The sequence below is a fragment of the Metarhizium album genome (assembly GCF_000804445.1).
Source record: "Metarhizium album ARSEF 1941 chromosome Unknown scaffold_2, whole genome shotgun sequence".
Lineage (NCBI taxonomy): Eukaryota > Fungi > Ascomycota > Sordariomycetes > Hypocreales > Clavicipitaceae > Metarhizium > Metarhizium album.
Window position 1 is genome coordinate 1,332,857 of NW_024467576.1, and position 15,952 is coordinate 1,348,808.

At 53.4% G+C, this 15,952-nt stretch overlaps 4 protein-coding genes across 4 annotated transcripts; 2 read left to right on the forward strand and 2 right to left on the reverse strand.

Annotated features, from left to right (window-relative positions):
• Window positions 1–237: 237 nt before the first annotated feature.
• Window positions 238–5,903, forward strand: MAM_01517 (Nucleoporin; the record flags this gene model as incomplete). Its single annotated transcript, XM_040820316.1, has 4 exons — window positions 238–308; window positions 370–1,291; window positions 1,348–4,482; window positions 4,551–5,903. The coding sequence occupies 4 exons, from the start codon at window positions 238–240 to the stop codon at window positions 5,901–5,903; spliced, it is 5,481 nt and encodes a 1,826-aa protein (XP_040681804.1).
• Window positions 5,904–6,510: 607 nt separating this feature from the next.
• MAM_01518 (Tim10/DDP family zinc finger containing protein) lies at window positions 6,511–6,799 on the reverse strand (the record flags this gene model as incomplete). Its single annotated transcript, XM_040820317.1, has 2 exons — window positions 6,511–6,699; window positions 6,767–6,799. 2 exons carry the CDS (start codon window positions 6,797–6,799, stop codon window positions 6,511–6,513), a joined length of 222 nt encoding a protein of 73 aa, XP_040681805.1.
• Window positions 6,800–9,152: 2,353 nt separating this feature from the next.
• Window positions 9,153–12,118, forward strand: MAM_01519 (GPI biosynthesis protein Pig-F; the record flags this gene model as incomplete). Its single annotated transcript, XM_040820318.1, has 2 exons — window positions 9,153–9,303; window positions 9,558–12,118. 2 exons carry the CDS (start codon window positions 9,153–9,155, stop codon window positions 12,116–12,118), a joined length of 2,712 nt encoding a protein of 903 aa, XP_040681806.1.
• A 795-nt stretch (window positions 12,119–12,913) lies between these two features.
• On the reverse strand, window positions 12,914–14,901 carry MAM_01520 (GPI mannosyltransferase; the record flags this gene model as incomplete). The annotated part of the gene is made up of 3 exons (XM_040820319.1): window positions 12,914–14,305; window positions 14,376–14,621; window positions 14,686–14,901. The coding sequence occupies 3 exons, from the start codon at window positions 14,899–14,901 to the stop codon at window positions 12,914–12,916; spliced, it is 1,854 nt and encodes a 617-aa protein (XP_040681807.1).
• Between the last annotated feature and the right edge of the window lie 1,051 nt (window positions 14,902–15,952).

Consider the following 15,952-nt stretch of genomic DNA (forward strand, 5'->3'; position numbering starts at 1 on the left):
AAGCGGCATGGCTGCAGAGCTCTGCAAGTACTCTGTACGGAGTACCTAGTAACTAATCCGTACTCCGTACTTGCGACTTATTAGTACTGGTAGTACTGCGTACTTAGTACTCGGTAGGTCCTTGCCGATTGCTCAGCTCGCGACAAGCAGCGCGTCAACACCAATTGACCCCTTCGTCACCAAACCGCCCTGGGTGATGCATCGCGTGCCACTGCCACTGTAGTGACGCTCGTGGCAATGGCGCCCGTGTCCGATAGCAATTATTTTCCCTCCCTGGGAGACTGCTTGTCCGGGGAGCGAGTCCTCTTGTGAGTCCAGCCCGCTGCAGCTGACTACCTCTTGCTTTACTAACACCGGCTTTTCTCACAGATCTTGGAGGCATGTGGCCACGGCGTTGGCCGACGAGTCGGGCAGAAGGCAAAGATGCACCGAGGTTGTCAGCTTCTTGTCCGATGACTATGTCCACGCGCTCTTGAAAGATCCCTCTCTTGCGTTTGCGCCACCTAGCGAGGCTGCAAGGAAGGACTTCGAAACAAAAACGGCACCCATCAACGTTACCTCAGCGTCGGCAGAACGATACGATATCAAATTGCTCAAGCAAGATGCCGAGTGGCTGAGCAAGAGCGCAAGACTTAATTTGGTTGCTGCATTGCGAGTTGCCGCATTAGAGGTGCAATCGAGGCCAAATAACCATCTCATGGGACCGCTCTCGTCTCAGGACGCAACAAATCTTCAGGAAGCCGCCGGTCTTCAGAACGGACGGAGTACAACCTTCATGTCAGACTTTGGAGCTGGAAACGCTCGAGATGCTGACGAGATCTCTGCCGAGTTTGATACCGATGATTCGAGAAAGCGCCGGCTTTTCAGCACGTTTCTGACCGAGCGAAGATGTTTCATCATGACTATGGACTACTTGCAATCAATCAGACTGTATGGGAGGCTGCCGATATTTACCTCTGGCAAGGACAAAATGGCAGCACTCTACAAGCTAAAGGCTTCGTCAAATACCAAGGACGAGAGCGTATCATTCCTGTCCGCCTATCTCAAAATCATCACTTCCAGCACGACCAGTCTAGAGGCTGGCCTCAAGTCGGTAACAGACGAATCTGTCCTATTGAAGGACGATATTGAAATGGATTGGCTGGCAACTCTCCTCACCGAGGTCATCCATTCTCAGTCTGTGGTTTTCCAACTGGTAGACTGCCTTGGGAATGACTTCCCACCCTCCAGTGTCATTAGCCAGTGGTTTTCTTTGATGGACTTGTACAACTTTTTCGATACCCTTCAACCTGTTCGTGAAAATGGCCATGTCACTTTCTGCATCTTGATTGCTAACCAACAAACTAGATAAATCAAACGATTGACGAATTGGTTCTGCCACTGAAGACAATTGCTGTGGCTGTCTCTATCAGCCTTCTCAAACCCGCTCGGTCCCTGACTTTTTTGGCCGAGAGAGAAGAGGAGCCGACCCCGTCCGATGACATGTACGATTCATACTTGATACTGTCAGACGTCTTGGAGCAGGTTCATAAATGCGTTCTCAACGCGGCCGGCATAGATTGCGAAATTGCTACACCCGTCATCTTTGCCTGGACCCTTCTTCTTCACCGCATGAACGTGTCATACCAGAACCGGACCGAGAAGAGGGATAATTTGTTGCAGCAGAATGCACGCGAGACTTTCGAATCTGGCGGTGTCGTCCGGCCGATGGTCCGACGCAACTCCGCGGGCAGCATATTTTCCATTGAGTCATCCAAGTTTGATGGCTTTCTTGAGAATGGAACAACAGCTAAAGATCTACAAGTTGTCGAACAACTTGCATCGGCCGCTACGGCGCATGGAAAGGTGTTCGAAATCATATCACACATGGCAGACTGCCTCGGTTCTTCTCCCGGAGGTAGCATGACGCCTTTGCTTAGCTCCCGCATGAGAACCTCATTCCTTGAACTTCTAAAGGTGTCATATCCCATTGTTGGGTACCAGTCCGAGCCAGTCAGCGCTCTTCTTTCTCTCCTCTCTCCTGGACGGGAGTACTGGCAATTGTTGCCGGACAAAGATCTTGGCTTCGGTCAAGATGTCATGACCAGCATGCTCCAAGATGACTACACCATGGAATTCTACTTCCAGCAAGCTCTTGACCGGTATCCATATGAGTTCATGCCTTTTATCAGCATGTGTAAAGCACTTTGCACCGCGTCCGGCGATTCAAGTAACGAGGACCGCTCCAACTTTATCCTGAGTCTCTTGAGAAAAACGCCAAGCTTGACCTTTACCCTCCCAGACACCTTTCAGTCATATGAGCTGGTTCAAGAAGACGAAAACACCAATTCGTTTTGCCTGTTGGAAGAGTTGCCCCTGATATCGCTGTCATCTTCATGGAGCAGACGATACATTGAGAACGATGCTTACAGGCTTCCGGTTGGAAGTTATGGACGATTTATTACTGACACCGGCAGAGTTGTACTCATGGACTACAAACACTCGTCACTGTCACTTCTCGGAAGGCGATTGGAAATTAATCTGATGAAAGAGGGATATCGTTGTGAGTTGGGGATGTTACAGCCTGATGAGGTTGCCGAGGTTATATCGTTATTTGCAAACCTCCTCCGCATGGAGTATTTTCATACTGGACCTGCTTCTAGCACCGCTCTCGTGCATGGCGAGGGTGACATCCTGGCCGAGATCAGCAAACACATCAGTGGTGGCAAAGATGTGGTGACTGTCGTTTGCGAAACTATGGACTATTACATGCAGGATGAGCTCGCTGTGAACGAAGAAGCCGCAGTAAACGTTTTAACGGCATGCGTGAAGTTTTTGGATGCTATTCTACGTTCTCGACCAAGTCGAGTCTGGTCTTACTTGGCTAGAGGCGAGCTGCTCGACTCCGATTCTAGAGCAGGGAAACTGTCCAGAATCACCGGCAACCTCGATTTGGTTTCAGAGAGATTCGATTTTCTGAATTCTTCACTCCTGCTCTTCTCCGGGCTGATTGATACGGCAATGACATCAGCCGTACAGCGTCGGACTGGCAACAAGATGGTCTCGAGGCAGAAGGCAGATCTCAACCCCTGGCTGGGGACTGCAGACAAGGTGCTGACCAAAGTGAGTCTGTCTATTGCTCACGCGTCGGTGGATGCTTTTGAGAGCACATCTACTTGGAGGTTTGACGAAGCAACGAGGCGCAAACTGTTACTGGACAGTATCGTATCTGTTCTGAATAAGCTGGTTACATACAGCTACAGCATGGGAGAGTCGCCGACATCTGACAGTTTAACTGCCTGCCTACGGCCGGCTGCGTCATATGTCATTGATTGTTTCATGACTCCAGCAAGCGGAACACTTCGATTCCAGCCGATTCTCTCGTCGTTGATCGATGCCGTCGCAATGCCCGAGTCCACGCTATATTATACGCGAAGCGCCATTGCTCGGCGCCAGGCCAATTCTACCTTGCGTTTCTCCACAACTCTCTTGAGAGCAGCTAATTACCTAGAAAGGTCCTCCACGATGATCGAAACCTACCTTTTCAAGAGCTCCACACTCTTGGCCCGACTGTGTGCCGTCTCTGATGTTTTCAGAGTAGGCGCTATCAACCTCCTTGAGTCCCTCATCATTAACGCAGCGTCGGCTGCTTCCGAGCCGCCGTCCCTCCTTGGGTATTTGGGGCCTCAGACCTCCAAATCTTTCCTTCAGGTCTTAGCACATATCGGACGGCCGTTTAATTTGACATTGGAGGTCGGCACAACATGGCGATTTTTTTCATCCATCCTTCGCAACAGACAGCAATGGATGTCAAACTGCCTTCTCACAGGACTGACGCCACGAGAGGCTATGAGACAAGAGACAAAGAAAGGCGATCTCTCGGCAGATTCTGTATTTGCGACCGCCCTCGAAAGGTTGAAGAGACTGAAGGAGCTAGAGTTTGAGGAGGCTCTCGCTATTTTAGATTTCGTTGCCTCCGCGCAAAATTACTGGCCATGGACGGTTTTCACTCTACTCAAGGACACCTCCTACACTGACGGCCTGCGGGAATATGTGCGGGACCTAAGGCCGTCTCATTTGACAGTCAAGTCAGATGCTCTCAGAACAGCCGTGGATGCCAGAATAGCAGCATACGTTGCAGAGACCTTGGCGATGCAAATTTATCATTTACGGCATCAAGGAGGCTCCGAAGCTCTTGCAAAGAGCCTGGTTGGCGACATGGATTACTACATTCGAGATGGCGTGGGAGTGTCTGGGTACAATAAGTCTCTGCACAGCAATTTTGCAAACAACTTTGCCAACAAGTACTCTGGATGCTCGCTGGATAACTTCAAAAGGACCGTTCTCGAGCCTCGCCAACTAGGCAAGAATTACTACTACGACTTGGATCGTGCCACCGACATGCTGAGTTTTGACCCTGGCTGGCTAGGGGGGAAGGACAACGGCTTCAAAAATGAAATGGAGCTGGCGAACGCGAATCTGTCTCTGGTTGATGCTCAGATAGTAAGTGCAAATTTTGAATTGGGGAATTCACAAATCAAAAACGCAACACCGACTGACGAAACAAAAAGGCTCTATTTCATGCTTGGGAGTTCTTGCTGGTAGAGTTGAGTACCAGCTTACCCAACGACAAGACGATAGCGAAACAATTATTGCAGGTCGCTCAACAGTGTTTGAATGCGAACCAAGGTGTGCCTGGGCCTGAAAGTATCTTTGTTAAGCTCATCGATAGCAGGGCAAGACTAGCTCTTGTCTTGGTCCAGCGACTTGCCAAAATATCCATCCCGGTTCATGATATCAATCAACTTCTCGGCACTCTCACAGGCACTATCCACGGTGTCGTAGAGCCTTTTGCCAAGGAATCGATTGCATATTACCGTACGCTGTTGAAAGCTCTTTTTGTCACTCTACGCTCATACCGTTTTTCCGATCACAATGGACTGTCTGAACCTTCCGTCAATCTAGGCAGTTCAACTGTCACAGTCACACAAACCGTGCTGAATTTGTTGGACCACATTGTCGGTCAAGGGTTTCGGACACTTATCAGCCTCATCCATGACAACGATTCGGACACGTGCCCCGAAGACCTCGGCCTTTTGACGGCAATTCTGCAAGCCTGCTTAAGCATGCCCAACATGGACCAGTCACAAACACAAATTCTCAACATTATGGCGGCACACGATGTGGTCAGTGCTGCTACGTCATTGTTTTCCTGGGCAGATAAACTGGCATGTCAAGGCGACCCAGTATATGGCGAGCTGAGCATACTGTTCCTGCTCGAACTGTCTACTCTGCCTCTCTTGGCGGAACAACTAGCCTGCGACGGCGTTCTTGGTAGTCTTCTCTCGGCGAACCTGTCAAAGTACATGCTCAGATCTACAATATCGCCCTACGCGGAGGCACTTGTTGCACAGCGATGCTATGCCATATGGGCGAAGGGCTTTCTTCCTCTGATGTTGAATATGCTGGCGTCGCTCGGCCCTACCATTGCTCCCGAAATTACATATGTGCTGAATCAATTCTCACATGTGCTCGAAGCTAGCGTGGGCCGATTCGAGGCACCGGGAGCCTCGCGAACCAAACCCAAGTCGACGCCACAGTGTCTCACGCTGCTAGCAACATACGAGATTCATTCTCTGGCGCTTCTCACAAGAGTGTTGTCTGCCCTACGGGCCAATAATAACCGGGACATCCCTGCAGTCGAATGGGATGCTGCTAGTCTCTTGGAAAATGTTGAATTCTGGCTTTCAAGCAAGCGGCTACTTAAAGAACGACTCCTTCCGTTGGGACCTCGCGAAACTGAATGGAGGAACACTCGGAAGGAAACTGGAATCTCTGGCGACAGCGAAAGCCTATTGGAAGAGAAGGTTGTTTCGCAGCTCGAGACGGTACGTGACGTCTTGAGCGAGGAGCTAGAGAGCTAGAAGTTGGAGAAGCGACTCTTGCTTGGATCAACGTCCGACACGTTGGCTCCTTCGTAGCGCCTTTTGACTTTGCAGTGGGCATCATGATTAAATCGAGAGAGTATTTTGATAGATAGCGGGACGTGCTGGGCCTAGGCGTTGGAATAAAAGGAGACCGCCTTTCTCACTTGTGAGACACGGTTGTGTCGTGTGGGCATGAATCATTTGAAAGGTAGCCAGTAGCAGGATGCAGATCATGCTGATTACTGGCAACTTCTTTGGACGACTTGGGGTGATTGATTTGATAACCCCAACAAGGGAGAGGGAGACGTGCACGCGGCCATGCCCCCAGGTCTCCGTCTCATTCTCCCCTGCATTGTAGTTATCCCTTTGCCTCTCCTTGCTGCCCGCTGCACTATACTCATACATGCCATTCGACTCGATCAGTGCCCCTCGGCGACGGCCGGGGCATCCGTCCCTGGTCGTGGACGCCCAATTCCTCATATCATACACTACCCACGCGCAAGCCCATCCCATCCCTTCCGACGACGACATGGGAGGACGTCCCAGCGCAGCCACGGCTACATCGCCGCCCCTGTGAGATCGCGCCGCCACGGAGCCTCTGCATTCATTTATTCTGCATCTGCTGCGTGAGCTGCGCGTTGTGTTCTTGAAAACGGTCGCTGACACGCTGCTGCGTAGCCATCCACTTCGTGACGCAGCGGTTGATGCAGCCGTTTTCGCGGGTGGACACGGCCTTGGAGGTGAAGTCGTCGACGCACGAGGTGAAGCAGTGCTCTACGAGACCGCCAAAGGCCTGTTTGTACGCTGTTAGTCGCCTCGGGTGGGCTTTCTGGGGCTCGTAGGAGGGCAAGGCAACGTACTCCCATGAACTCCTTGACTTGGCGCTTCTGCATGCGCTGCTCGAGCGTGCGCTGCTCGGCCTGTGTTAACCTGCATGGCTAAGGTCAGGGCGGGCTCTCCTTCTCGACGGTTGAATTGGAGAGGGGGAGAAGAAGGGGATGGGGAGTCGAATCGTACATGTCCATGGTGGGCAGTGCTGGTGGGCGGAATTGGATGTGGTTGTTTTTTTTTTTTTGGTATATGCGATGGATGGATGGAGAGAGGTCCTGATGGATGACGCTGGGTGAAATTTTGACACGGATTGGCACTGCTGGGCTTGGCGGCTTTACCGGTGGGTCTGCGGTCTGCGGTCTGCGGTCTGCGGTCTGCGAGTTGCCGGCTTGCCTCGGGGATGGAGCTCCGATTCGACGTTGACGTGGAAAGGGAAACATCAAGTCATGTTGCAGGGCTTTTTCTGGAGTTTGCTGTTGCTGCTGTCGCTGCTGCTGCTGTTGCGTTTCTATTTTTCAAAACGTTTTCTGTTACTGATTTTTTTTTGGTCCTTCATGATGGCAGTCAATTCTCGTTTTGTGTACTGGTACATGGGAACCGGGATCGGAGCTTTTCTTCTCTTTCCCCATAGCAGACCAGTGACAATGTCGTCCCTGTGGCAGGAGCGATGCTCATGTGGCCAGAGCCTTGCTTTACCATTTTCATTTTTTTTCTTTTTTCTATTGTTCTACTTAATTTCATTTCATTTTATTTTTTGGTCATCGACGAGTCGTGTGTCTAGAATATTCGGCCTTGTCCTCGAGAAGGCTGCGTAATCGCACACTCGGCGATAATACAGGGCGTCTTGCAAGGAGTGCTCCTACTGTCCTACTGTCATTGGATACCGCGCACAGTTGTCACATCGCATTTGCTGGTCCGACGTGTCTAGACTCCACAGCCACAAGTGTACCTACTTAAGAAGTATGTATGACTGCATGGCGAGGGTTTGGTGGCGGGCCCGGGTTCCAAGGCCGAGATGTACTGATCAGTGATGGACTGATGGAACTGGTGAACTCATTGACTCGAGTAGAGAGCCAGTGCAGAGACGGCAAGCGCGTGGTTGTTCCTTCCCAGACTGTCGCCTGGACCGCCCATCAACCAGCCAGCCCGCCAGCCAGACTTGCTCCTCCAAGCAAACGACATGTTCATTTCATCCAGACTTAACATAAGCGTCGACGCCGCGTTCCCAGACTCGCCGCGTTATTTGCCGCAACACTGCTGCTAGTGTTGTGTTTTTGCATACGCCTGCACAGCTCCCTGCACCAGTCAGTCAAGCCCGTATGAGACGGGTCCCCCTTGGCTCCCTGACTCCTCGACTCCCAGACTCCCACGACTTCCCTGCCACCAGACGGCCCACTTCGGAACCAGACCTCTTCTTCCTTCGTTGGCCTTGGTCTCTGGGCCGGCTGGCCGCCACCACCCAGCCCAGGTCGATCGTCGTCGACATCAGGCGCCTGCTTCTCCACAGCAAATCCAAAGCTTGCCGCTTTCTTGCTTGACACGCCTCTTCTTGCTCGCCGGCTCGTCCTGGCCTGCCACTGCCGTACGGAGTGCTCCCCACACGTCACATAAGTAGCCAGGCATGTACGGAGTACCGCACGTCATAACGCCTGTGAGTCCGACCCCATTGCTCCGTACGAGACATCATTGGGGGCGTGCTATTGTTGGCTCAGCGTCAAACCCCCTTGACCTTGAGCGTCTGTCTCCCCTGCACATGCTTACTTATCTCCATGCCCAGGTCCCGACAACGCAACAGCAAGGAAGGAGCATTGTGGCCCGCCCGCCCGCCGTGCACCTGTTTCATCACCACTCCCACTCCCACTCCCGCTCCCACTCCCATAGCTTCCGCGCGCCAGACATCTCATGCTCCTTCTGCTCTTGCCTCCAACCGTCGCTCGCGCTCTCGGCGTCGCACGCTTCGCTTTTGCTTCCTCATGTCTCTGACGACCTGACTCTACCCTCGACCACTCGCTCGACCGTAGCCGCTTTCGCCCCGTCCCTTCGAGCGTTTGCAAGCCTGTCGCTGCTCCGCCTGCAACTCAACCCCTCGATTCTTCCGAACCAAAATTGATCGCCGCCTCGCACCGCAGTCGCAAGAACGAAGCCAAGCCGCGACACCTCCGCCGTCAACCATACACATCGCCATCAGGAACTCGCTTTCCGTTGCATCTTTGCATTTCCAACCGACTCATCATTGACGCTGTCGTCGTTGGCCGTGACGGAAATCGCTTCGTCTCGGTCGCCCCGCCCGCCAATTCGGCGTCGAGCCGCCCAAGTTGGACTTGAGCACGTCGGCTGACCAAGTTGCACAACTATATTGACTCGACCTGCTTTCACCATAGCTCTTTGCTGCTCACTGAGCGCCTCTCTTTCACCATGGCATCGCCGATACCGACTATGAACCAAGCGAACTCGTCGCATCACCATTCACCACAAGGCGCCACACCTTCCTCGCCGCCCAACAAGCGCGACTTGAAATCGTGGTGGAAAGGTTTCAAATTGCCGTCTAAGCAGCAGGATCCTCCAGGTACGTTGTGTTGTCCTCTCTCTCTCTCTCTGTTTTCCTGCCGAACCATGTCGTGTCACACGTTGCACGTACCTCTCCTGCTTTGTTGCGCAAGCCATCCATCGTCCGCCTGGTGGCCCCTTCATCAAGCCCAGCCCTCCAGCACGAATTTTCTGAAAGCCACAGACTTCTGGGGCAATTCCTGACCTGAGAAACACCGTATACCGTTCCCACAACTGTCTATGTTTGTAACGGTCTAATCAATTATGCACTAGAAAACAAAGCACCGGGCATCTTTGGTGTTCCGCTGCGACAGAGCATCACGTATGCCAATGTTGCCATATCCCTTCTTGACGAGAACGGGAAGAGCTACATTTACGGATATGTACCCATAGTGGTTGCCAAGTGCGGCGTATTTTTGAAAGAAAAAGGCATGTTTGTAATCTTAAGCCTGTCCAGCCGGAAAGGAAAGCCACTAATGAGTCTTGCAGCCACCGGAATTGAGGGCATTTTCCGGTTGAGCGGCTCTGAAAAACGAATCAAGGAACTAAAGCACATTTTCGACTCGCCCGACAGATATGGCAAAGGCCTTGTTTGGGATGGATATACTGTCCATGACGCCGCCAACGTTCTCCGCCGTTATTTGAACGACTTGCCTGAACCTGTAGTCCCTTTGGCCTTGTACGAGAAGTTTCGCGATCCCCTGCGCGGGGCCACCAAACAGCCAACTGCAGATGGCGAGGGACCACAGTTTGTCGAAAACTTTGACGAACAAGCCGCAATTAAGAAATATCAGCAACTAATTACAGAGTTGCCCCCTCTGAACCGACAGCTCTTACTTTACATCTTGGACTTGCTGGCGGTCTTTGCCGCCAAGTCTGATGAAAATCGAATGAACTCGCAGAATTTGTCTGCCATTTTTCAGCCCGGCATGCTCTCACATCCTAATCATGCAATGGCCCCGGAAGAATATCGCCTCAATCAGTGCGTTTTGATTTTCTTGATTGAGAATCAAGATCACTTTCTCATTGGCATGCAAGGCACTGCTGCTGATGAGAATACAAAGAAGGAAGTAGAGTCAGGGACTCCTACTACGCCAAATGCAGCAGGTGTTAATAGATCTGCATCTACTGCAAGCGCTGGTGCCAATAGTGTTCGCAAGGAAGGCCAGTTGCGCCGTAACCGGTCTACGTCTTCTCGGCACTCGAGAGGGGAGGGCAGCGTCGGCTCCCACAGCCCGTCCCTCGCAACGAGCACCACCGGGGGCCTCGGTCGCAGCAATACGGTACCCTCGAAGAAATCTCCAGGCTTAGCAGGGGGAAAGTTCAGGAAGCTCGACAGTCCTGGCCAACAGTCTCCAGCCCGCCTCGAACCCATGACCCCAGTGAGGCCGGCCATGGCGTTTGATGAATCAAAGGAGACAAGTCTAGATCCTCCAGCGGTTGGTTTTACACACGTTTCTACTGGCACCGCTCAGACGTCAGCTCCAAGCCAGGAAAGGCTGCTGGAGGTCCCCCAAGAATTTTTACCAGCCCCAACCAAGGAGCGAAATCTTCCAAGCTTGTTCCAGCGGTCGTCAGCAGAGTCCAGCGACAAACGTCAACCAAACAAGCTGAAGAAGAAGAGGATTCCGGGGAGCATGAACATCAGCGCTCACAGCTCTACTGCTTCTCTGCCTCACTCGAACGCGGCGTCGCCAGCCCGGGAAGCGTCGAATCCAATGGAAACGATGCAGCACATCTCTGAGAAGCTGACGTCTGACACATCAAAGCCACCACTTGCAGAAGAAACTAACAAAACGCCTCTAGCTGAAACTCAGAATCCTATCAACTCTTGCGGAGCGCACGTATCGCAAACAAAGGCGCCGTTACCACACCAGTCGAGTGATTTGTCCTCTGAACCGACGCCACGAGCATCCCAGATTGCCTCGGGTAATAGTTTACGCCCTGATGATCATATCACCGGAAAGAAGTCGCCGCCAACGTCGATCCATTCATCTTTCAACGAGGGATCTGACCTAGACCAGACCTTCGAGGGCCAGACTGCTCCACAGATTGAGAATCCTGATAAAGAGAAAAAGCGGCGATGGAGACTGTCCAGAACAAGGAGAGACGACAATGATTACTCTTCCGGGTCTTTGGTGACTCCATCACCTGGGAATCTCGGATCCAATACTGGCGCCGAAACAAGCACGACGACTGTTGGCAGTGGAGGTAGCAAAACTCGCAGAAGCTTCCAACACGATGGATCAGAGTCGCACTTGTTCGATTCTCACGGTGGGCATGACGGTGAGAGAGAGAATGGAAAAGACGACCCGAAAGGGCCCATCGGTTGGATAAAAAACAAATATCGCGAGGCCAAGGAGAACGCTGAACAACGCCGAAACAAGTCACCGCCAGCAGACAGGCATGAAGATCGACAGGCTCTTGGTGCAGCCCTGGCCTCTCGTGGGAAGAGCCTGGACTTGAAGAGGGAGGGACAGGAGAATGATAAAGCAGCAGAAAAGCCCTCCGAGACCTCCACCGCCGAGAAGGCCGCCGAGAAGGAAGTGATTGAACCGGTGATCGCCGCACCGACGCACCACGATAATCCCAAATTTACCGAGGTGCTCACTCCCACAGCTACAGCTGGACCACTAGAACCTGTTCTTGAGACGCTCATGGAAACGCCAACAGAACAAATCCACACCGTGACTGAAGCGCCACCGGCAAAGATCTCAGAAGGCAAACCCGGCCAGTCTGAAACAGAAGTTCCAGTCGCGCCCGCCCCTGCGGTGCCAATTACAGGAGAACGGGCACCTGCTGAGGCACCTGCCGAACTTGGCAAACAGGCATGAGACTGGTTTGTCCGGCTATTTTAGATGAAGTTTTGCGATATTAACACGGCGTTCTTGGATAAAACGAGGAGAAAATTCGCTTTGTGCCTTCAGCCTTTCTAGACTTGATTGTTGGATCTACGCGCCTTTCAGCACCATTTTGTTCACGAATAGGGTTTCTGGTCTCGGGCGTTTTGAGATTTATCAAGTAGCCATCAGCCTCTTTTGATACCACATTTTACGCCATTTCACTTGACTGCCTGGTTTGGCCGATATCCGCCACTCTTTTCCCACGTGACTCACAGCGCAACTCGAGCGCATACATGAACATTGTTTCACCACACCTCCGAACGAATCGAAGCCGTTTATCACTAGGTTGGATGCAGAGTGTGATATCAGGATGATGATGTTTCTGTGTAACGTACCGGAAACAAGAAAGAGTCGGGACGTCTTTTTCTTAATTATTTATGCTTCGAGTCTAGTTTCATTTAGTTGGTCCCTATTTGCAACCCCCGCTTTCCCCTTGCGTCCACATCACTCACCTCCCGTTCAATTCAATTCGTGAGCGGAGGGACAAGGAAGAGCTGGCTTTTGTTTTACCGCATGAAAGTGAATAGAGCCGCTTCTCTGCCAATGATATCCCAGGATCGTTTTGCCATAGTATGCTCTCTATTTGTTCCCCAGTCCTACAATATATATACAATATATGACGGGTTCATTTTGTTCATCGTTTTGCTTGGATGCTAAAAAGTTGATTCGACCACCCTGAGTAAGCACCTTGCTTGTATGCATGACCCAAAAAAACAAAGCCCGGCGCTAGGGCTGGCGCTTCTTCGATGGACCAGGACGATCAAATGCGCCAGTATCCCAAACTAGCATCCGACCCGACCTTCGCCAATCTTCGTTGAAGAAGCCGTTGAAGCCGTCCCAGACACGACGAGGCTTGATGCCAAGTGCCTTGCCGGCGGGAGTCTCTAGAAACTGAAACAGCCAAGCTTCGATCCCCTCAAAACCAACAATATAACGAGGGGTGCCGATTTTACGCCGCGGACCAAACAGCTCGTCTGTAAGAAAGCCTACAGGGTCGTCGTAGAATCTATCTGCCTCATCCCGGTAGTCGTTCCTCGCGCGCGTGTTGGGCTGGGTATCCAGCGGCGGCTCACAGGTCAGGGCGTATGCATCCAAGCCAGGGTAATACAAGTGGGATCGCCACGGCGTAGAATGACATGGCATGAGGAATAAGGCGAAAAGTTCATCGCGCGGCGCGGGAGGTTGATGGGTCCTGTGAGCGAGTTGAACGGATTCCGGGTGGATGCGTTCGTATTCTTTGCGGAGGTACGAAAGGACACTCAGCGGCGCTGGTTGATGCAAGAAGGACAGGTAGCCGGCGAGAACGAGGTTGACACCGACGGCTGCCATCAAATAGGGCTTGTTACGGAGGCGGGGACGGGAAGCGACTGCTTTGGACGAGGGTGGTGAGGTGAAGAAGGCGGCGGCCACTGGCGCAGCGACTATGTTCAGTATGGGGAGCAAGGGGTAGATGAAGCGCACTTCTTTGTGGGAGATGAGGGATAGAGCAGCAACTGTGGCGAAGACGGCAGAGGATAGGACGCGCAGAGCGTTGCTCGCGTTTGTCGACAGAGTGGCTGGTTTGTACAGACCCGCGAGGACGAATGGCAAGCTGGTAGTGCAGAGGAGAGGGATGCCCTGGGACAGATAGTAATGCCAAGGATTTCGACCGTAGAAGACGGCTAGGGATTTCGAAATGTTGAAATTGAGCCAATTGTAGGGGGGAAAGGTCCAGAAGCCAAAATACAAGTAGTCGGAGACTACAGATATGGCGAGCATCAGTGATCCGCAAAGGAAAGCCTCCCTCGCGAGAAGCAGGATCACGGACTTTGTCAGTGGCGAAGGGCCCTCCAGAGACACTCTGGTCAAGGCCATGGCGGAAATCGTGGCCCAGATGAGAAGGTTTGTAGGCCGAAGCACGACGGCAAGTGCGGCCAAAGACAGGGATAGGCGAAGACGGCAGATGCTTCCGAGTATGTTGGCCGGCTTCGGGTTCTCCTTTGTCGAGGACGGCGGCGCAGCAAACAGCGGCCAGGGCCAGTAGTACAGGGCCATGACGGTGAGAGTTGTCTCGAGGGAATTGGAAAAGGTGCGGGTGGAGCAGTACCACTGCCAGGCGCTGAAGAGCTGGAGAAAGAGCTGAGAGGTTGTGTCAGACGGACAGACGGACAGACGGACTTGCGAGGGGGGACGGGCGGGCACGACGGACTGCAAAGAAGGAAGCGTTGCTGTCGGGGCCGAAGATGGTGACGGCGAGTTGCCAAGTGTACCAGTCGCCGAGGCCTGCGATGACGGCCTGCAGTGCCTTGGGTGAAGCAATGACGATGGCAGATCGCAGCATGTTTCCCTCGGGGATGAGCCTTGACGCCCAATCCGCGACGAGGTAGGCTCCCGAGAACATGGCCGGGTGGAGTGACGATCTCAGCTGATGCTGCCATTCCTGCATCACGCCGTGCTGGTCAGTAGGTAAGACGAACAACGGACACGTCCACGTCCAACGGCCGCGAGAGGACACGCACGGGGGGGGGAGGGTGACTGACCCAAGTCAGCCATGCACCGCTGTTGGGACCGAAAGCCAAGCGCCAGGCTGGCTCGAGAGACTGGAAGTATTCATCTGGCTGGAAGAAGGTAGCGATCCACCAGGCATTGATCAGACGGATGCTTATGACGTGGCGAAGAAAGCTGCGACGGTTGCGCTCGTTGCGGCGAAGACGAGCCGTGGTGGACAGGGCCATTGCCCGCCCGTCGGCTGGACCCGACACCAGCACGGCCGCTGGCTCGCTCGAGAAGCGTTTCTCCCTTCTGTTTGTCTTTGTGTCGTTTGTGTCTGCGATTGTGCTCGTGGTGAGACGCGGACCCAGGTCAAGCGACGAGTCCTGAGGGGGCGGGCTTCTGGAAAAGAAGATCTGGGGCCGAAAGCGCAAGCAAAGGCGGACCGATGCGGGCAAGATCCGGAGGGCTGGGGGGTTCTTTCGATGTTCCGTGATGCCAGTCGATGGCGGTCATGTATGTTGTAGTTGTGTTGTGTGCGTGTGTGCGTCCGGTCTGGTGGTGGTGATGCATCCGTCCATCCACCACCAACCCGCCAATCACCAGCGTTCCACCCTGGCAACCCTGTTCTGGTTGGTGGACCCGGCCATGTCAGCAGACACCGGGTGTCGGCGGTGGGGCCTTCCGCAGTTTGGGCCGGTCGCGGCTAATTTGGCTGGTCGCACCTGCCGCCATGCAACGCCCGTGCCCCGAGGCTTGGTTTGGGTTCTGCCTGGCTGGGCTGGACTGCTGCCCAGGCAGGACGGTCCGACCGTGGAGGGTTTCCAAATTCCCTTATCCCATCGTCTGCCTCCCAATTCACGACTCGGGCGACCTGGATATAGTGGCAAGGTCTAGCTTCGTTCCGCGTCCTCGTCTAGGTACGCAAGTCCATCGGCCATGGGCCCGGCTGTGAGCGAGCTGACGCACGGCAGCAGTCTCGGTCGAGACGCCGCCTACGCCTACGGCGTGCCACCACCACCACCACCGTCTTGCAGCACTCATCCTTCCTCACGGTTTGCATGACGGCAGATCTCATCCATGCACATGGCTCGCCTGCCCTGTTCGACCAGGACGGACCGCAGATGACGACTTCCAGATCTTGGAAAGGTTTTGGGGCGTTTTTTGGGGAGAGACATAACTCGTCGTCGTCACGTAATGCTTGCTTCTCCATTGGCCGGCTGCTTCACGGAGGTGCATCCACGCCCCGTAGGTCATTCCGGGGTCGACAGCCACAGTCACGTTGGAGCAGCGCCG